General features: G+C 47.4%; 1 protein-coding gene across 1 annotated transcript in view; it reads right to left on the bottom strand.

Annotated features, from left to right (window-relative positions):
* The window catches only part of LOC131904047 (protein argonaute-1), a 34,781-nt gene extending 17,419 nt beyond the window's left edge, over positions 1-17,362 (bottom strand). The window contains exons 1-11 of the mRNA XM_059254968.1: positions 17,138-17,362; positions 12,294-12,477; positions 10,056-10,176; positions 9,458-9,639; positions 8,920-9,056; positions 8,550-8,684; positions 8,329-8,416; positions 7,581-7,728; positions 1,198-1,317; positions 711-833; positions 443-576 (exon numbers count right to left, since the gene is read on the bottom strand). Coding sequence (XP_059110951.1) covers positions 443-576; positions 711-833; positions 1,198-1,317; positions 7,581-7,728; positions 8,329-8,416; positions 8,550-8,684; positions 8,920-9,056; positions 9,458-9,639; positions 10,056-10,176; positions 12,294-12,477; positions 17,138-17,162 — 1,397 coding nt within the window. The 5' untranslated portion in view covers positions 17,163-17,362. The remainder of the gene's footprint in view (positions 1-442; positions 577-710; positions 834-1,197; positions 1,318-7,580; positions 7,729-8,328; positions 8,417-8,549; positions 8,685-8,919; positions 9,057-9,457; positions 9,640-10,055; positions 10,177-12,293; positions 12,478-17,137) is intronic.
* Positions 17,363-21,759: the final 4,397 nt, after the last annotated feature.

Here is a 21,759-nt window from a genome sequence, read left to right on the forward strand (position 1 = left end):
AAACTCTTATTTATAAGTTGCCCTGGTTGTGGTGTTTTATTATGGCAATAGAAAAGCAACTGAGACACCACCTACTCACTACCAAGATGAAAGAACATAAATTAGTCACTTAAGTGTAATGTTAGCATAAACATGATAGTTATTACTACTACTACTTATTACCAATTATGATAATTAGAACAATAAAATGACTCAGGCCTCCCTTAGGAGAGTCATATCCTAAAATTCATCTCTGATATAGATATGGCTCCTGAAGTCTTCTGACTACATTATGCACAGAAAAGGATAGGCAGAAATGAGAGTCAGAAAAAACAAAGTAAACAGAGTTAAAAGAGAAAAGGCAGATCGCAGATCAATCTTGACCCCTAGAGGTTATGGAATCAACAGCTCTGCAATCCTTCCCACCCACCCAACCCCAAACCCAACACTCTTCCATTCTTACTTGAGCACCTCTTCTCGACACTGTTTTTGGGGTGCGAAGCAGGCGATGGCCCAGACTTTGATCTCAATCCCATTGTAGAACTGTTTCCCACGCATGTCCCAGACACCTTGGTTGGGTGTGGCAATGGCCCGGTTCTAGGGACAGGCAGAGGGGGCGCCCGGGTGAGCCTCAGTAGAGCCATGTGAGGAGGGAGCAAAAGCCCCTAAGCTAGGCAGCCCAACTCCCCCCATATGCCCCAGAGATGTTGTCTGGCCCTGACCCTGCTCACCCGGCCGCCATATTGCAAGATGGGCGCCGGCAGCACTCGGCCCGTCACCTCCGTCATGTCATCCTTCACTTTGATTCCAAATTCCTGGATGTAGGGATCTAAGTTGTAGCTGGCATTCTTCATCTGCAGGGCAAAAGAAGGGGATCTCAGGAGACCAGCAGCTTGGCAATACTGCTCACGTTCTGGGTCCCAAGGAGAAAGCCCTGAAGAAAAGCTGAGGCTGCCAAAAATTAGCCCTAAAAAGGGGTGGAAGAAATAGAAAATGAAGGGAGTGGAAGTGCAAACGGGAGCTGAATTAGAACGGAGGGAAAAAGAGAAAGAAGTAGCTAAAGGATCAAGAGGCAAGAGGAGCCCTGCAAAGCCCTAGACAAGTCCAAACAGGTTTCCTGAAGGAAGGTCTTGGTGGACCGACCAGTAAAGCATCTATGCTCCCAAGGGCCCCAGAGGCTCAGTGAACAAGCATGCACTGCTCAGCAGTCCCACTGACCAGGCGACTGATCTCCTCCTGTCTGTCTGGGGCCGACCTAGCTGTGGCCTTTATCATGGTTGAGGTCTGGTTGTCAGTCAACTTCTTAATGCACCGCTGCCCGGCAACAATGTTACAGACCTGGGGAAATGAAGGGACAAATAGTCATGGCCTGAGCACAGCCTGTCCTTATCAAAAATGGGAAAAAGGGCTACAGTCGTTGATACAAATACATGAGACCAGGAGTTTGCGATCCAGGTCTGTGATCAGGTCTCATGTATTAAACGAGAATAATTAGAATCCCACAGGGTGTCCAGGGATTAAATAAAACACTTACAGAGCTGAGCACAGTTCTGGAACACTGCTCTCAGTACATTATAGCATACATTATTATTTACCCAAGGACTAAGTACACAGCTCTTTTGAATATTAAAAACCCAATATAATATAAGCAAATCAGAATCCTATGGCAGTTCTCCAGTGGTGGCAGGAAGTATGTTGCTCCGTCTGCAACCAACCAGGAGGAGCAAAAATAGCTAAAAGTTCCTGAGCCCCTGAGGTATAGAAAGTACAGGAACCATTATTTCCTTTTCTCTTTTGTGTGTGCTGGGGACACGGGGTGTGTGTGTGTGTGTGTGTGTGTGTGTGTGTGTGTGTGTGTGTGTGTGAGTGAGGTGGGTATGCTTAGAGACTGAACCCAGGGCTGCAAGCATCCAAAGGAAGTACTCTACTGACTGAATTGTTATCTCCTGCCACAGAAATCACTATTTCTATTGGCTGGCAGTGTTCTTTATTAGGATGAGGACCATTCTGCTACATGGCTCCTCTGTCTGTAGACAAGATGGAGATTAAAAACAATGCCTAGGGGCTGGAGAGATGGCTCAGCAGTAAAGAGCACTGGCTACTCTTCCAGATGACTGGGGTTCAATTCCCAGCACCCACAAGGCAGCTCACGACTGTAACTCCAGTTCCAAAGGATCTGACACCCTCACACAGAGTATATACATGCAAAAACACCAGTGCACATCAACTAAAGAAAGAAATCTTAAAAAAAAAAAAACAAAACAATGCCTAGTGACAAATAAAACTTGGACTTCTAATCAGGACACAGGGACAGGAAAGCTTATAATGGAGTAGAAAGGCAGCTGGTCTCAGGAGACTTGTTGAAGTGAAGCTCTGTACTTCTAAATGATGTTACCCTGGGCTTGTCTCTTAACTGCTCTGAGACTCAACTTCTTTCATCTCAGCTATGATTAAAAACAAATAAAAATCACTAGCTGTCTCAAGATGCTGTGAACTCAAGAAAATGTGTAACTTGTTCTGTATGGCTGATGTTCTGTATGGCTGATGTTCTGTGGGGCTGATGTTCTGTGGGGCTGATGTTCTGTGGGGCTGATGTTCTGTGGGGCTGATGTTCTGTGGGGCTGATGTTCTGTAGGGCTGATGTTCTGTAGGGCTGATGTTCTGTAGGGCTGATGTTCTGTAGGGCTGATGTTCTGTGGGGCTGATGTTCTGTGGGGCTGATGTTCTGTGGGGCTGATGTTCTGTGGGGCTGATGTTCTGTGGGGCTGATGTTCTGTGGGGCTGATGTTCTGTGGGGCTGATGTTCTGTGGGGCTGATGTTCTGTGGGGCTGATGTTCTGTGGGGCTGATGTTCTGTGGGGCTGATGTTCTGTGGGGCTGATGTTCTGTGGGGCTGATGTTCTGTGGGGCTGATGTTCTGTGGGGCTGATGTTCTGTGGGGCTGATGTTCTGTGGGGCTGATGTTCTGTGGGGCTGATGTTCTGTGGGGCTGATGTTCTGTGGGGCTGATGTTCTGTGGGGCTGATGTTCTGTGGGGCTGATGTTCTGTGGGGCTGATGTTCTGTGGGGCTGATGTTCTGTGGGGCTGATGTTCTGTGGGGCTGATGTTCTGTGGGGCTGATGTTCTGTGGGGCTGATGTTCTGTGGGGCTGATGTTCTGTAGGGCTGATGTTCTGTAGGGCTGATGTTCTGTAGGGCTGATGTTCTGTGGGCCTGATGTTCTGTGGGGCTGATGTTCTGTGGGGCTGATGTTCTGTGGGGCTGATGTTCTGTGGGGCTGATGTTCTGTAGGGCTGATGTTCTGTAGGGCTGATGTTCTGTACGGCTGATGTTCTGTACGGCTGATGTTCTGTACGGCTGATGTTCTGTGGGGCTGATGTTCTGTGGGGCTGATGTTCTGTGGGGCTGATGTTCTGTAGGGCTGATGTTCTGTACGGCTGATGTTCTGTAGGGCTGATGTTCTGTACGGCTGATGTTCTGTACGGCTGATGTTCTGTACGGCTGATGTTCTGTGGGGCTGATGTTCTGTGGGGCTGATGTTCTGTACGGCTGATGTTCTGTACGGCTGATGTTCTGTAGGGCTGATGTTCTGTAGGGCTGATGTTCTGTAGGGCTGATGTTCTGTAGGGCTGATGTTCTGTGGGGCTGATGCTCTGTATGCACTGGCTTTAGTCCTAGCTCCCAGAGTTCACACTAAAGGAAAGCCAGGTCAAGCGCACCTGCTTTTAAATTCCACATTTCAAAGCCTACACATGAGCACCTAGAATTGTTGAAATTGACTTTCCAAAAGATGCTTTCAATTGTGGCACTCCACAGGCAGTTCCAGCTTCAGAACCTACGCTGCCAAAAAGTAAAGCACTGCGGTGAAACTGGAACTCTGTGCAGTGCTGTGGGAATACAAAACAGAGACGCTGCTGTGGAAAATGGTACTGTGATTCCTCACATTAAATATATGATTACCATGGGAACCATCAGCTCCACTGCCGGTACATACTCGAGAAAGCAGAGTTGACAGGTGTTTGTACAGCTTTGTCCACAGCAGCGTTATTTATAGTTGCTACTCAAGTGTCCATCAGCATTAGAAAATATGAATCAAATATGGTATACACATATAGAAGTGTATTACATCTTAAAAAGGAAGAGAATCCTAACACACCACAACATGGATAACCCTGAGGACATCATGCTAAGTGAAATAAGCCAGTCAAAAGGATAAATACATGCGTATACTTGCATAAAGGACCTAGAGGAGTAGTCAATTCCTAGAAAGAGAAAGTAGAACAGGCTGAAAGGGGAGGTTGGTCTTTAAAGGATTTAGTTCCAGTTCCAGGTGAGGAACATTTTCTGGAGACAGACAGTGATGAGAGCCAAACAACAATGTGAATGTACTTAATGTCACAGAATTCTACACTCAGCGGTTAAATGGTAACTTTCATGTCATGCGCAGCTGACAATTTGAAAAAGAAAAGATTGATGCAGGAATGAGCTGACCTGAACGTGAACAAACAATTTTGCTGAGTCTCAGAGACCTGAATAACTGCTTAAGGAACACAAAGACCTGGGTTGGTGGCACTGGTTATTCTTAGCTCCTAGTCGTGGAACTTCAAATTATCCACATTTTCTTACTTAAACCTGCCATGGGTTCCCAAAATAATTAAAATAAACCTCTCCTGACTAGAAACTGGAATCCTCATTCACTGCTGACAGGGCTGCAAACAGGAGACAAATCTGGCAGTAGTGAGGACATTAACAGTTAGTGTAAGTTTACTATGACGTATGTATTCAAGAGAGATGAGAACATAATCAGAGAAACAAGTCAGCGAATGCTTACAGCAGTACTTCTTTTCTATCAGCCAAAAAGCGTAACACAAATGCCCGTCAATGATGAAGAAACAAAATGATGTAGCTACATAAAGGAACAACACCCTCATAGCAATGAGGGTGAATCTTGGAACAATTGTGCTAAATGAAAGAAACCATTCACAGCCAGGCATGGTAGTGCACACCTTTAATCCCAGCACTCGGGAGGCAGAGGCAGGCAGATCTCTGTGAGTTCGAGGCCAGCCTGGTCTACAGAGCAAGTCTCTGGACAGCCAGGGCTGCTACAGAGAGAAACCTTGTCTCAAAAAAAAAAAAAAGAAAGAAAAAAGAAAAGCGATTCACAAAAGGACATAGACTGTATGATTCTGTTTATATAGTTTGTCTCAAACAGGCAAATCCACAGAGATAGAAAATAGCTTAATGGTTACTAGGGACCATTAGGGAAAGAAATACAGGCTTTCTTCTGGGGGTGATAAAACATCCTGAAATTAAATAGTCATGATGTCTGCATAATTCTATGAATATACTAAGTACCACTGAATTATACATTATCACATTTTTATAATGTCAATTATGTCTTGATAAAGCTATTAAATCTTTTTATATCCTACATCCCTCTGTCCCTCAGAAAGACCCAGAATGTCTTGCTTTAGACATTTGGTAGCTGTTCCTACTGCCAGGAAAGCTTGTCCCTGCTATTATTACAAGGATGACAGCCATAATTTGGGGCTCAGATCAAATGTCTCCTAAAAGAGGCTACCTTTGACAACAATAACTCAATAGTTCCTTGACCTCCTCACATCCTTACTTCTGTCCCTTGACCTGCTTTATTACTTTTTCAGCACTCACTACCATTTGAAACTACATTCGTGTTTATCAATTTGTTGTCTTTCTAGAAGAATACAAGTTCCATGAGAGAAGGGACCCTTCCTGTCTACTTAATTTCTGTATTTCTAGTACCTAAATCTATATATAACATATATTATGAGCTTAATAAATATTTGTTAAATAAGCAACAATACAAGTCAAGGTATATAATTACATAAATGATTCACCTTGAAAACTATTGTTTCACATAAATAACATTGTTTAAAATTTCAGCTTGCAGCACATGTCAGTTTGGCTGGAACTGTCCCTACAGACCTCAGTTTATACCTCCGAGAACATACTGCCTTCACCCCCTTCCCGTGTATCAGCTGCTATTAAACAAGCCAGAGCTCTTGCTTTGCTTTCCTCTCCCTTCAGTCTCACTTTCTTAGATGAGGTTCTGGAACCCTAGTTCAAAAAAAGCTTGAGCTTTAAGTTTGTAGAAGATGCCTGGCAGTGGTGGCACACGACTTTAATCCCAGCACTCAGGAGACAGAGCCAGGAGGATCTCTGAGTTCAAGGCCAGCCTGGTCTACAGAGTGAGATCCATGACAGGCACCAAAACTACACAGAAAAACTCTGTCTCAAACAAACAAACAAACAAACAAAAAGTTCATAGAAGGCCCCCAAACCCCACTGCTGGAATAAGTGGGGAGTCTATGCATGTACATCTCCAACTCTACTGTATATATGACTCTGCTTTTAGATCTTCCTAAAAGACGGGTTCTGACTCAATAGGTACAGACAGAGATTCTGCGTGTTAAACAAGCTCAGGTGCCTATCCTATTGGCACCGCAGGATCACACACTGGACCAGAGGATGTGACAGTCAGAAATTCTTCATGAGGCTTTGCCTAGAGATTCAACACTGGTATTCTGTGACTTAAACAGTATTACTGTCTTCTTGTTGACTGCTATATGTCAAAGGTCTGTGAAGTACAGAGCCATGACAAGAGATTTAGGACTTTCCCAGAAGAGAGCATATTAACCACTAGGGAAATAAGATTTACATTACAGGGAATCTTTGTGTCCATTTTCTTCAGAATAAGATATAATTGTATTTCTAGGTAACTCACTATCCCTAATTGCAGACAGCAGGAAAGAGAAATTAAGAGATAACATATGTGTGAATATCTGAAATCTCTGTCCTGACCAATGACAAAACAATAAATGTAAGGCTAGGGACACAGCTCATTTGGCACAGTGCTTGCCTAGCATGACTAAAACCTTGGGTTCAATCCTCAACACTCCATAAACTGAGTGTGGTAGTATATGTCTAGAATCCCAGCCCCTGGGAGGTGGAGACAGAAGGATCAGAAGTTCAAGGTCATCCCTGTCTAAATATGAGTTCATGGCCAGCCTGGGCTGGAGACTTGTTTCAAATAAATGAATGAATGAATGAATAAAGAATGAATAAATGAATGAGTGAATGAATGAATACAGCTTGCCCTTCTGCCTAGCAGGGTTCAAGACTTGTCTCAAATAAATAAATGAATGAATGAATGAGTGAATGAATGAATACAACTTGCCCTTCTGCCTAGCAGCCCTGAAAGAACATGAGAGCAAAGCCGGGGATAAGAAAAGAATTTAGGCCAGGCGACAGTGGTGCTCGCCTTTAATCCCAGCACTCGAGAGGCAGAGGCAGGCGGATCTCTGTAAGTCTGAGGCCAGCCTGGTCTACAGAGTGAGATCCAGGACAGGCACCAAAGCTACACAGAGAAACCCTGTCTCGTAAAACCAAAAAAAAAAAAAAGGAAAGAATTTAGCAAGTAGGAAGTCTGTATGTCACATGAAAACAACCTTAAACCTTCCTAGAAATCATCTTTCCAAACTTTAAAATGGGCAGGGGAGACTATGACTGGCTCAACAGACCGGATGACCAGTGTCAGCCGGGCCATTCTCCGGTAGCCTTACCTCCAGGGGCAAATAGGTATGCTTCTGTTCTTGCCCGACTTGTAGGCAGGGCAGGTGGGGATACTTCAGCTGAAGGTTATATTTCTGCTTGAAATACTGTGCCACGGTGCACTCCACAGTCTGTCCACTCTCCAGCTGCAAGGGAAACCTGTTTGGAGGAAGAGAAGGAAGTATCATAATTCAGCATCCAACCCCACCTCTCTACAGCCCCAGGCGAAGGCTTCGGGCCTTACTGCACCCTCTTTGGTCACTGCCACTCATGGGAAAGCAAGCGAGTGCTACAAGGCTTCACTGGACAAGCCAAAGATCTGATGGACAAGTCTGCAGCAGTCAACCGTATCTGACTCAGCTGTACTTCTAAAGCCTGAACAGAATTGATACTAAAGATAAGAGTCCAACAGCCTGGCATCAAGAAAGGGGATGGCATCTGATGATGTTCCTACAGCTAACCCAGGGATCCTGACTTTAGCTTTTTTTTCAGGAGGAAGAATAAATTGAAATGTTCTCTATTTACAGACCCAACAGTATCGGTGGACCACACATGCTCTATAGTAAAGGTCCAAGGAGGAAACCAAGAGCTCAAGAAGGTGAAACTCATGGGGATAATCAAACAATCTGGGACTCTCATGGCTTCTCTCCAAGCACAGGCCAGTGCACGTCTTATTCTGAAGGACAACACAAGGGAGTGGGTTCCAGAGCTTAGCCCTCTGCTACCGGCTGACCGTGCTCAGCAATGCTGCCAACTTACGTCTGATGACTAGCAGGGCGGCGGGTAACATTACACACGCGGTATTTCCTCTTCATCTGTCCACAGTGGGTCACTTCCACCTTCAGGCCTGAGATACACACACTACTTGTCAAGGTTGAAAGGGGTTGTTCATGGTCCCTTGCTTGGCCTCTCCCAGGGAGATTTCCTCTTAGGGTCAGAGAAGGCAGCGCTTTCCCTTCCCCATGTGAGTGGGTCCTCACCTTTTATCTCCTTGGTGAAGCGAACACGCTGGGAATCCGTGAGGGGCTTGGGCTGTTCATCTATGTTCCTGATGTCTAGGACCTCACACATGAACTCAATCACTGGCTGTGCTTTGTAGAAGGCAGTGGCAGAGACTGTAGGGACAGGGGAGAGATAGATTGGCTCAGATTCTTCCAGAAAAAAAAAAAAAAAAAAAAGCAAGCATTACAATTTATACCCTCTTCTTTATGGGGTACCAGGATAGGGGCAGGGTTTGCCAGGGCTGCAGGAATTAGACTAGGAGTGTGGCTGCAGAGTTGGGAGGGATAAGGCTGGGACTGTGGTCACTGGATTTAGGGTGCCCCTGGCTCCATAGCTCTCCCAACTCACCATCAATGTTGAGCATCATCTTCCACATGGCAGGGCGCACAGACTGGTGAAAGCCGAACCAGACCTCGCGCCCACCCCCCAGCGGGTGGTAGTAGCCCTCAGGCGGTGAGAAGAAGGAGCGGCCCACAGGGGTGTACCTGGCAGGGACAGGCAGAGAACTGGTCCCTCGGGCACAGGCCCCCACCCTGTGAGGCATCCTGGGCACGGAGGAGCCCTGGCCTGGAAGGCAGGACACCAGGGCTTTAATGCCAGCTCTGTTCTTGGGCCAACAGTAAGACTGACCTTGTACAAGTTTCTACCTTTTCTCTGCCCTGCAGGGATAGATGGAGTGAGGCCATAATAGTATCTAAGGATAGGGCCAGGGATCTAACCATCTAAATGTACATATATATATACTTGCCTGACACATGGTACAGGGCCTCAGTTTCTTTTTCCCAGTGATACACTGTGGGACCTTAACACGTACTCACTCCCTCCCTCCTCCCCCAGCAGCACTTTTGCCAACACCTGTAGCCTAGGTAATAACTATACTCAGTACCTCATAGACGCCAGGTGCCTCATGGCCACATCCAGGGCTTGCACAGACTCCAAGGGCACAGGGATCTGGCCACTGACCAGGGCTTCATGCAGCATACGCCAGCTCACAATGGCTAGCCACTTGATGGAGACCTTAAAAATTCTATCTTTCCCTTCCCCAGGGATTGTCACCTCAAAGTCAACCTTCAGGATAGAAAGAAGAAAAGGGTCACTATCACATTCCCCCAGACGAGTCCTCCCGCCACACTCACTGTCTCCCACTCCACAGATCTGCCATAAGGCTTCCCTCAAGTCACCAGGGGCTCACAAACAGACCGCAGAGTAAAACACACACCCCTCTTTCCAAGGATGATGCGTCAGTGGTGGTGGCCCTCTCAACCCGGAAGAGAACCCTCTGGGTCTATTTAAGTCTGATCTTGGTCTGTTTGGGGACAGGCACACAGTACACTAAGTGTCAACCCTGAGCCATCATGCCCCCAAAACATACTTTCCAGCACAAAAGAACACAAGGCTCTCTGGACTGCCAGACTCTAGCAGGCTTCTATGAGCTCCGTTCCACAGCAGACCCATCCCAAGCCTGGCCTCATCCCTAGCCTTACCCTCTCATTGCCAATGGGCAGAGCTGTGACGGTGTAAATGTTCTTTTTTCCATCATACACAGGCTTGCGGTCCCCAAAGATCTGAGGCTTGAAATGCTGGACCATGTATTCCACCACCTCCCTATGGAAGACAGACGGGCATGGGGAAGCTGAGTGGAAGCTTCAGGCTTCTGGAAACAAGGTCAAGGCTCAGGCAATGTCCCGTCTACTGTGCTCACTCCTAACGTCTACTCTATGACAGTACTTCTCAAGCTTCAGCATGCCTAGGAGTCGCCAGGAGGTTTCATTAAAATCAGCTTCTGATTGGCAGGTCTACAATGTAGCTTGAAAACCCACATTCTGACATCCTAGGTGATGCTGCTGGTCCTCAGATCACCAAGACCCTCACAGACCTTCGAGGGGAGAAGGGCTCATTCCCAGGTCTATCCTGAACCTTCCCCAACCTCTAACTCCCAGTCTGTCAAGCAAAAACAAAAGGGGAAATATCTGAACTAGACGAGAAGTTAAATAAACTATAGAATGAGCTCATCTCTCCAGCTCTCTGGAGTTCCACAACTGTTTTCTCTCCATTATCATCTCTTCCCCAGTCTCACTTCTTGCGTTTTCCTATTTGGTTCCCACAGTCATATTTTCAAACTCTCAGCCACCCAACTATCTGACCATTCCAGTTTCTAAACCCAAACTCTTATGTACTGCTACAATATAAAACATACAGCGGTACATTAGAAACAATGGTAAAACACATGGTTTCAATTCCAACTAGGTCAGTGCTACTCAGAAATTCATCTTGGTTACTTACGTCCTTCATAGGCTGACTATATGAAACCTTTCCCAGGTTCTAACTGCCTTTTATCAAAAAGCAGCTCTAATATCAATGAAAAAAAGCACTGAACGGCAGCTAAGGCCACTTTGAGTTCCCAGACATAAACACAAACATGCTTATAGGCACCCATCCTTCTGCTAGCATTTGAAACACCCTTTTCATAGATTATACATGTGTTTATTATTATATACATTTCATAGATTATTATATACATAATACAACCCTGTTTAAATTCATTCATTAGAGAAATACAATTCAAAATTAGAACAAGATACAACTATCTACTTACCCATACACAAAAAAAGAAAAAGAATTGGCTATACTAGGTTAGTGTAAGTATATGCAATAGAACTTCTGAATTCTTGCAGGTTGGGTTGAATGAAAATTGGTTTTATTAAAATCAGCTTCTGATTTGCAGGTCTACAGTATAGCCTGAAAACCTACACTCTGACATCCCCGGTGATGCTACCTCTAAAAACTGACAATGTCTCAATTTAAACAGTCTTGTACCAGCTATCCACTACTAGGATTTTATCTCACAGATCTACTCACACTCAGTGAAAATGTGTATCTTTATATAATATTTAATAGTTTCAATATTGTAGCAAAAGTTTAGACTCTATGTAAATATCCCTCAATAAATCAAGCAAGTTACATGGCCATTCCATGGAATATGTACGGTGCTACACAAAAGAATGAGGCAGATCTTCACATGCTAGTACATTTTCCAAAGTATGTAGCTAAATAGAAAAATGGACAATACAGAACAAAGTATACAGGACTGTACATTAATATTGCATATGCATATGTTTATGCATGCACAGAAAAATATCTGAAAATACACTCAAGATTGTTTTAAAAATGTACTAGGGACAATAATTTTTCACTGCCAATTCTTAAGGTTTCTAACTGTGAATATGGTTTTCAAGCAATAATAAAACAGTTTGATCTGCTTCTTCTAAGACTAATCCCTCCAACTATGCATCCCCCAACATCCTCCTGCCTTAGTAAGAATACCCTGCTCTTATTCCTGCCATCTCTGACCTTGCCTTTTAACCTTTCCTTCTCTACTAGCTCCTTTACCCAATCTCGTTCTTAAAAGTTGTCTACTTAGCCGGGAGGTGGTGGTGCATTCCTTTAATCCCAGCACTTGGGAGGCAGGGGCAGGTGGAACTTTGTGAGTTTGAGGTCAGCTTGGTCTACAGAGCGAGATCCAGGACAGGCTCCAAAACTACACAGAGAAACCCTGTCTCTTAAAACCAAAAAAAAAAAAAAAGTTCTCTACTCATCCATTTCAACAAATGCTGGAATGTGCTAGGTACTATACTTCACTCTTATAGTGTTCTCTAGCCAACATGTTCCCTCTTTCCCTGTTTAATACATTGGATTTGGTGCCACCCATGTGCATCACTTACCGGTTGACTCTGCGAGGACACTTATCCGGCTTGATGTCCACCTCATAATGGTAAACGTCAATCTTAGGAATGTCCACCTCAAAGTAATTGGCCAGAAGCTTGATTGGTTTGCCCACAGTGCCAATGCCAGGCCGGCGAGGTGCCTGGAACACCTGCTGCAGGGGAGGCAGGTAGGCACCTGCAGCTATTAAGACAAAGAGGCCAGTGAGGACAGGGTCTGGCAATCTTCTAACTACTACAAGGCCTCTCAGACCCAGACCGACCAGGGAGTGTGGTCTCTTTCCAGTTTCTTAACCCAGCAGGGGCCTTCCTTCCACTAGCTCAGACATTCCCAGGCTCATTGGTTTTCCCGATGCTTTGCTCCATTTTGATTCTTGTTTTAAACCTTTCTTCAGTTAGGAAAATGTGTATCTTAAACCTCATCAAGTAAATGTGTAATGAGTTCCTATCACATGAAGGAGAAGAGACCAAATCTGGTTCCTAGTTCACAAAGCCCTTCCTTCTTTCTATGGTAGATTGAGACACCTATCTCTACCAGGTATCTGGCAGATTAGAACATTCTACTCTCTGCTAGGAGATGCTCATGTCACTCATCACCATCCAGAACACTGAATGGCATCAGGACTTTGTAACTACACCCTCTGTTAATGTGGATAGGAGAAAGACCTCGAGAAAGCCGGGCTGGGGATGGCAAGGCCAGTGCCTAGGACAGGGCTAAGATGTGGAGTGCGTGGAGCTGGAGGGAGATAAAAGAAGACTAGAGGGCTAGAGAGTATCTGGAGACTAAGAAAATGAAGAGAGGCTGGCCGGGGTGGGAGAAAAGGTCAGGTCTAGAGGTCACAAGAGAAACTGGTCAGAGAAAGGAGTGAGGGCTGCAGGTAGGGCTGGAGAGTTGAGGGAAAGGGAAGGAACTGTGGAGATGAAGGATGAAGAAGGAGCAAAAAAAAAAGCTTACATGAAGAAAGAGCTAGATGCTCTGGCAAGGAGGAATAGTAAGGAAGACACTGAGTCAGGAGAATAGAAGACACTTTCCATGCTTCACAAATCTTCCCACACAGAGGGTCCAAACAGCAGGAGGGGATTAATTTCAAGACACAAGGGACTCTTAGGAAAGGGCTAGGATAGGCCAGCATGACTGCTACTCCAGTCTTATTTTCTAGTTCTCTCTCTCTCTCTCTCTCTCTCTCTCTCTCTCTCTCTCTCTCTGTGTGTGTGTGTGTGTGTGTGTGTGTGTGTGTGTGTGTGTAAGTGAAGCCTTTGTCCTCAGCTACTATTGTTCTTGCCAGCAGAGGACCAGCCCAGGTGGAAGGAGAGGGAGAGGGATAAACTGGTCCAGAACCTCCTCCCTCAATAGATGGAAAAGACTCAGGGCTGGAAAGGGGCAGGAGGGCATGGAGCGCATCTTCAGTAAGGGTGTCAGAAAGAGGCCAGAACCAAGTGTGGGAGGTATATATTTCCCAAAGCTGAGGTGCTTGGTCTCCCTCTAGCCACCCATCAAGTCAGCCCCAGCCCCTTTCTGCAGAGGGAAATTCTAGTCCAACCCAAAGGCAAAGGGCCTTCAGAACCCAGCTACAAGGGAACTGAACTACTCACACCTATCCCAGAAAGAACTGAACAGGTACTGCAGACAAGCCCACGGGCTGACGACAAACACTCCTATCACAGACAACCTAGTCCTTTCAAGTCTACTACTGTTCTACACACACTCCTCCCCATCCTCTACTCAGTGTTTCAAAAGAAGGGGCCATGCCTGACTTGGTCACAAGCACAGGTATTCAGTACACTCATATGAAACAAATGAACAAACACACCCATAGGCATGCCACAGAGTACACAAACATGCTCACAACTGTCCCAAACAATCCTAAACCCTGTACAGGAGAAGCGGTTGACCCCTTTGCTAGGGGGATATCTTCCCCTCCCAAATTCTGGGGCTCCATTCGCCTTTTGTGTCTCCTCGACTGGGAGGCAAATCCTGGGAGAAAGACATCACTCCCCACCAGCCCCCCAGAACTAGGAGCTGAGCGGAAATGATAGGGAGTGGGACAGACACTCCCCTCAGAGCTTTCTCTTCCTCAGAAATGGACAGCACACCCGTGCCTCAGGGCACTCTCCTCCCCAGGATTCAGGGAAAAAGAGGCACGCACCTCCAGTTCATCCCCAAACTAGGAAGCAAGAAGGAGAGGACAACTACCTCTCTGCCATTCTCTCCCCTGGAAAGCCCCACAGCTGTACAGTCTCCACTCCCCCAACTCGCCCTGCCCCCAGCTTTTAGACCGAGAAAGGAAGACACTTCCCCTCAGACCCAGACAGGGACAGACGGCCACTTTGTGATGCAGATGAGGGCCCCAGCACAGAGGACAAAGCTCCAGCCTAGGGGGAAAGGGGCGGGGCCCTTCCCTGCAGACAAAAGCAAGAAGGGAGGGGCCCTGAAAATGACACTCCCCCTCCCCCATCCCCAAGCAGCACTGCGAAGGAAAAGTAACAGACCTCAAGGCCCAGGCTCAGGATTCCTCCCCAACAACTCAGAGGCTCACACCATCTAAAGAACCTGACTGACTACTCAAAGGGCATGCACCCTTGGTAAGTTAGGCGGTGAGTAAGAAAAGACTAAGAGACCAATCTCTCCAAAAATATTTGTCCACAAACATTACACACCCACATGCATAGACACAAATTACAGAATATGCACATGCGTTTAACCATATGTTCACACTTGAATGTGATCGAGTCAGTTAATAAACATGCACTCTGTGTCAGGGCCTCCATGCACCAGGCAACTGCTGCTGCCACGGAGAAGTCGGACGGTATCTCCACCCTCCATGCGCTTCCAGGCCAGTCCACATGCCTGAACACACCTGCACACGGAAGGCACATCTGGACATGAGCAACACTCCTTAGTTTTGGGCTTCTCAGAACAACACTTCAACATCTTCCAAGAGAACAGTGTTACTGCCCGGTCCCAGAAGGAAGCAGTTATGGAGTCTCCATCAGAGTTCCCAGCCTGAATTTCGATTACATCTTTTGATGAGGCAAACCCTATGCCACTAACATTTTCCCAATGATACAGCTGACTCCCATGCGCCAGCCCTTCACCTAGAAGCTCCTTTCTCGTAACAAACAAATCCATTTCCCCAAAACTCACTAGACAGTCATCAAAATCAAGTCATTAGTAACCTAGGTCCACGAATCTTCATCAGCGTGTCTGGACGTGGGTGGCCTAACCACCCTACTCGAGCCCACAGGTTGTTGGTAGCGGTCTCCAACCTAGAAAACTAGAATTTGCACTCTACCTTACAAGGCTGTTGTTTGTGTTTGGAGGAACACAGTCACTCCAACACATCACAGATCACTGAATCAGAGACTTGGCAGGAGTTTTAAGATCAATACAATTGGCCTGAAAAACAAAGATGTTTCCCACAATCTTTAAAAAGTAATCTAGACAAAAATCCTGGGGCCATCCCCACACCAGATGGAAGGAGGTAGTGAGAGATATCCTAAAGGATTCTGGGTCCAGATTGTCCTTTCTACTACAGGGTAAGAGACCTAGAACACCAAAGGTATCCTAAGTCTACAGTCCATCCTGAGGACTCCAGTCTTCTCTGGGCAGCCCTGCCTCAGTTTCTCCTCTATTCTTATCTACTTTTCTCCTGACTATAAATAGGAGAAAATAAGTTAGGGCTACTATCACGGTCAATACTGGAATCATGCCCCCACCCCCAACAACTTGTTTCTATCAGACAGACTAGCTTGGTAACCTTGGGTCTAATGACATGCCCCTGATATGGAAAAAGATCCACTGGGAAACAGGCGTCACAAAAATATAGAGAGATTACACTGTAACATAAAGAGCCAGTTCAAGGAAAAGGACGCTATCCTTGGGTTAAATCTCCATTTCTCCTCAGTAGTGGTCTAAAAACTTGAAAACCATGTGGGCCTGGTCTCTCAGTGACCAACACTTTTCTAAGGCCTATCTTCAGGGAGAACCAGCTCCCAAAGCATGGCTTCGGTCCCAGTCTTTCCTCGTGTGGCAGAAAAAGGCACTCTGGCAGTTTACCTCAGCCCATTCTTTGGCAAACTGCTACTGCGGGGCTTAAGGACCAAGTGTCAGAGACCCCAAGACAGAGATGAAGGCAATTTCCATTTGTACTCTGCCAACAGAGTCTAAGAGAATGCACACATCAGTGCGCTCCTTTTCCCAAGCCGAACAGGGCAGAGGAGGGGTAGGGGTATTCAAACAGCCACGCCCCCACTACATAGGGCAGCCCTTTAGGCTGGTACCTCCGCGCATGCTCCCGCGCCACCACTCAAGTCCCCAGCCTAAGGGGGAAATCCCTGGGCTAGATCCCCACCCACTGCCCCCTGACCCTCACCCCCGCTTCAGGCCCAGTCAGGGCGGAGCACAGAGCCCAGCTCTGGCGCCTTCTCCCTAGAGACATTAGCTTAGCCCAGCCCCACACGGCCGAGCCCCCGCCCCTGGCAGGCGGTAGTTCCAGGCCCATCTGTGTCGCCCCCCTCTTCTCCTGGACACCTGGAGCCCGCCCCCCTGCCACCTGCCGGGCCTCCCCATAGGCCTCCCTAGACCTCACGGAAGGACTCGGGTGCATTCAGGCCCTTCTCCCAGATTACTTCCCACCCTCGGGACTGCATACTGCTTCCTAGGACAAACAGCCCGGGTCCCCGATCTTCACATGGCTCTCCGCCGGAACTGCACACAGCCCCCTTCAAAATGGGGCCCCCCATCCCCTGAGAGCCCCTCTCCTCACTCTGGAACCATGCTTTTCCCGCGGGAGCCCCCCCGGGCTTTGGAACACACACCGCTCCCCGCTCCCCAGGGCCCTTACCTGCTCCCGAGGGTCCCGCTTCCATCCCATATACCCGTGTGGAGGACAGGCGGCCGGGAGACTGAGGAGTCCAGCGTGAGGGGCCTAGGTGCCTCGCACTTGCACTGCTCGGGCTCCCGGGCCGGGCTCGGCTCCCCCCCGAAGCCCGGCCGCTCGCGCCGTCGCCCCCGCAGCCTCCGTTGCCGCCGCCGCGGAGCCTGCAGCAGCTCCCCCTGCGAGCGCCGAGTAGCTGCCAGTGCGCAGGCGCGACCGATGGGCCCAGGGGGCGGACGGGAACGAGTCAAGCGGGGCGCTCGACGGCAACAAAGGCCAATGGAGAGGGGCGGGGGCGCGGGGCCCACGCAGCGGCCCCTGGCGGCCACCCGTGGCCGTGCAGCCTGGCGGGAGGGCTCCGGTGGCGGAACCGCGCAGTGGCGTAAGTGGGGCGGGGCCGGGCGACACCCCTTCCCCGGCTGCAGCCTGGGGCCCTGTCTTTTCCCTAAACAGGTCCCTGGGAACCTACCCGCAGCCCCTCGCCCTCGGCACAGAGCCTGGTTCCCACCTCACTCCCCGGCCCTCTTCCCCTCCAACTCCCCATCACCCGGGGGCCCTGCCTCCCACCTCTCCCAATCACCCTCATCCTTTAAGTCTTGACTGCCTCTGCGAAGTCAGTATTTCTGCGTCCCTAGTCGCTGATCTCACTGACGCCACCCTCTCTTCCAGGCCGCGTGCCGGGCGCCGAGACCATAGACGTGCTAGAGACCTTGCCCACTCTGGAAGATGTCACAGTTTCAACTCAAGTGTAGAAACAGAGCTCTCTATCTGCAGGACCCGGGAAGCACCTGCCTCCACTTTCTCATCTGCAGAATTTTGCTCTTACCAAATCACTTAAATGACGTTTTGTGTCAAAACCCAAAGGCTAATTTTCCATGATTTCTCTGCAGCATTTGACACTATGCATCTTTTATGTTTTAAGACTTTACTTGGCGTCTTCATTTTCTTAAATCTCCACATGCCTGTCCTGTACAGCTTTCTTTAATAACTCCTGTGGCTTTATTCACTGTAGTTCCAACCTGAGTTTTAGTCTACTCTCCCCTCTTCACGGCTTCATCCACGCTTAAAGCCCAAGTATCTATATCTAATCACGGAGCCGCTTCGTAGTCCCTGCTGTCTGCTGGACAGCTCCAGCAGGCTCTAACTCTTCACGTTTACGTCCAAACCTAACCCTTTCCTTTCTCCCACAAAACATACGTACTTGTCCTATCTCAATGAATGTATCTTCATGCCAAAAATGTCTCCCTTGCCCATTTGCCCTATTTAACTGTGTCTTGACATGCTTGCCTCCCGAAGCACTCTCAAAATCATTCTCTGTCATTCTCGTAGCACCCATACCTTGTGTGGGCACATGGGTACTCTCCATACCAGAAACATCACACCTACTTCCTTGGTAATCTCAAATATCATTGGGCATATCCTTCCCATTTGGTCTGCTGCATTCATAGGATAATTATAGTGAAACTCAGTTCAAACATCACACACACACACACACACACACACACACACACACACTTTTTTTTTTTTTTTTTTGAGACAAGATCTCACTATGTACCCTTGGCTGGCCTGAGACTTGTTATGTAGACCAGGCTGGCCTCCAAATCACAGTACCTAGTTTCCTCTGCCTCCCAAGTGCTGGGATAAAAGCTGTGTGCCTCCAGACCCAGCTCCTATGTATTTTCCAAGTCTGCTTTACACCAGATACTATGCAAAGGCCTAGGACTTAGGAGATGGACCATGCTGAGACCTTACCAGTAAGATGAACTTAGGACACCCATTTTTAGCACCCCTAGCTTCTCTTCAGCAGAGTTTTTCCAACAGGAATCGTCACAATCACCTGGAGGGCTTGTTAAAACACTGAGTGTTGTGCCCTGCCTCAAAGTGTGAGTCATGGGCCTTATGTTGGATAAAAGAATGTATGTTTCAACTAGGCAGGGTGGTACATTCCTTTAATCCCAGCACTGAGGAGGCAGAGGCTGGCGGATTTCTGTGAGTTCAAGGCCAGCCTGGTCTACTTAGTGAGTTCTGGGACAGCCAGAACTGTATAATGAGACCCTATCTCAAAAAACCGTGTGTGTGTGTGTGTGTGTGTGTGTGTGTGTGTGTGTGTGTGTAATAACTTTCCAGATAAGACTGCTGTGGCTGATCTGAGGGCCACACTGAGGACTACTGCTCTCCACTGGTTAAGAAGAAAGCTCTAGAGCTGTCTTGGTGTCAATCTTTGCCCTGCCATGCACTAGCTGTGTAACATTAGACAAACCATTTCGCTTCTCTGTATCTCGGTTTTCTCTTGTGTGTAATGGCGATGGTACAGTATTTACATCACCGGGCTGTTGTGAAGATTAAAAGAGTTAATAAGAAAGGCTTTTCAACAGTGCTTGGAGGACGCAAACATAGTAACAGCTGCTATCACTGTTGCTTATCCACCTCCCACACAGTAAGTTCCTTAAAGATGGATTGTATCAGATGCATTTCTGCCTCACTCAGGGTCTAGGGATATGTGCCTATAATGATCAGCAAATTTGGGTTTAGCTGAATCAAATAGAGCAATAAAAAAAAAAAAAACAACTTTCAGAGAATAGCAAGACCTTTGCCTGGTTAAATGAGTGGGAAGCATTCCCTAAGGGCCCAAGTTCCCTTTGGTTAAGACTCAGCCTTGTGCTTAATTTTAAGGAAAAGGACTGGTCACCACTCTGACTGACCTCCGAAGTGTACAGTGGAGTCAAGCACTGGCCCAGCTTTCAGGGTTCTGCAGACTGCCTCCATCAGTAGGAATTTCACTCTCAGCCAACAAAAGTGGTATAAGGAAAATTCAGAGAGCATTTTGTCTTTCAGGCTGATAAACTACTTTCAGGGCCTCTTTTTTTCTAATTATTAAATTACATTTTTGTTCTTTGTGTGTGCACACCATAGCATGTGGTGGAAATCATAGGACAATATAGGTCGCAGTTACCAAACTCAGGTCATCAGGCTTGGCAGCAGTTGCCTCTGCCACACTGAGCCATCTTGCTGGCCATTCAGTAACTCTATACGTTCCTGGAAATCTATTGGCTCATTCTCTCCAGTTCAATCCTTGCACTGTAGTCCACGGCTAACACAAGAAGGGGCTCTACCATCTGTGTAGTCCATGGCTAACACAAGAAGGGGCTCTGCCATCTATGTGGTCCACGGCTAACACACAGAAGGGGCTCTACCATCTGTGTGGTCCACTGCTAACACACAGAAGGGGCTCTACCATCTGTGTGGTCCACTGCTAACACACAGAAGGGGCTCTACCATCTGTGTGGTCCACTGCTAACACACAGAAGGGGCTCTACCATCTGTGTGGTCCACTGCTAACACACAGAAGGGGCTCTACCATCTGTGTGGTCCACTGCTAACACACAGAAGGGGCTCTACCATCTGTGTGGTCCATTGCTCACACACAGAAGGGGCTCTACCATCTGTGTGGTCCATTGCTCACACACAGAAGGGGCTCTACCATCTGTGTAGTCCATGGCTAACACACAGAAGGGGCTCTACCATCTGTGTGGTCCACTGCTAACACACAGAAGGGGCTCTACCATCTGTGTGGTCCACTGCTAACACACAGAAGGGGCTCTACCATCTGTGTAGTCCATGGCTAACACACAGAAGGGGCTCTACCATCTGTGTGGTCCATTGCTAACACACAGAAGGGGCTCTACCATCTGTGTGGTCTATTGCTCACACACAAAAGGGGCTGTACCATCTGTGTAGTCCATGGCTAACACAAGAAGGGGTTCTACCATCTGTGTGGTCTATTGCTCACACACAGAAGGGGCTCTACCATCTGTGTAGTCCACGGCTAACACACAGAAGGGGCTCTACCATCTGTGTGGTCCACTGCTAACACACAGAAGGGGCTCTACCATCTATGTGGTCCACGGCTAACACACAGAAGGGGCTCTACCATCTGTGTGGTCCACTGCTAACACACAGAAGGGGCTCTACCATCTGTGTAGTCCATGGCTAATACACAGAAGGGGCTCTACCATCTGTGTGGTCCACTGCTAACACACAGAAGGGGCTCTACCAACTGTGTGGTCCACTGCTAACACACAGAAGGGGCTCTACCATCTGTGTAGTCCATGGCTAACACACAGAAGGGGCTCTACCATCTGTGTCTATCAGTCTAATCACTTTTCCTCTTATAACTTTTTCTAACTGAAACAATAAGAATGGTAACAAAAAAAGCCTGTATCCTCATCTGTGCTTTCCTCTTCTGAACATTAAAAACATTGTGGAATACAGGCACAGTGATATATGCCCATAATCCCAGCACTCATGAGGCTGAGGATAGGAGAATCTGTTGAGCCCAAGAGTTTGCTACCATTCTGGGCAACACAGAAAGACCCCTCAAAAAAAGAGGTGGGAGGAGATGGGGAGAAGGGGAGAGAGAGAGAACACAAACAGAATGAGAACAAAGAAACCATTGTAAGTAAATGGGAAAATTCAAGGAAATAAGTAGCAACGTATAGCATTCATTAACTAGTGATAACTAATTAGGAACAATGATGATAAAATACAATTTGATTTAGAAATAAGCAGGGAGATGTTTGCTATTTGTA

This window comes from Peromyscus eremicus, chromosome 2, assembly GCF_949786415.1.
Source record: "Peromyscus eremicus chromosome 2, PerEre_H2_v1, whole genome shotgun sequence".
Lineage (NCBI taxonomy): Eukaryota > Metazoa > Chordata > Mammalia > Rodentia > Cricetidae > Peromyscus > Peromyscus eremicus.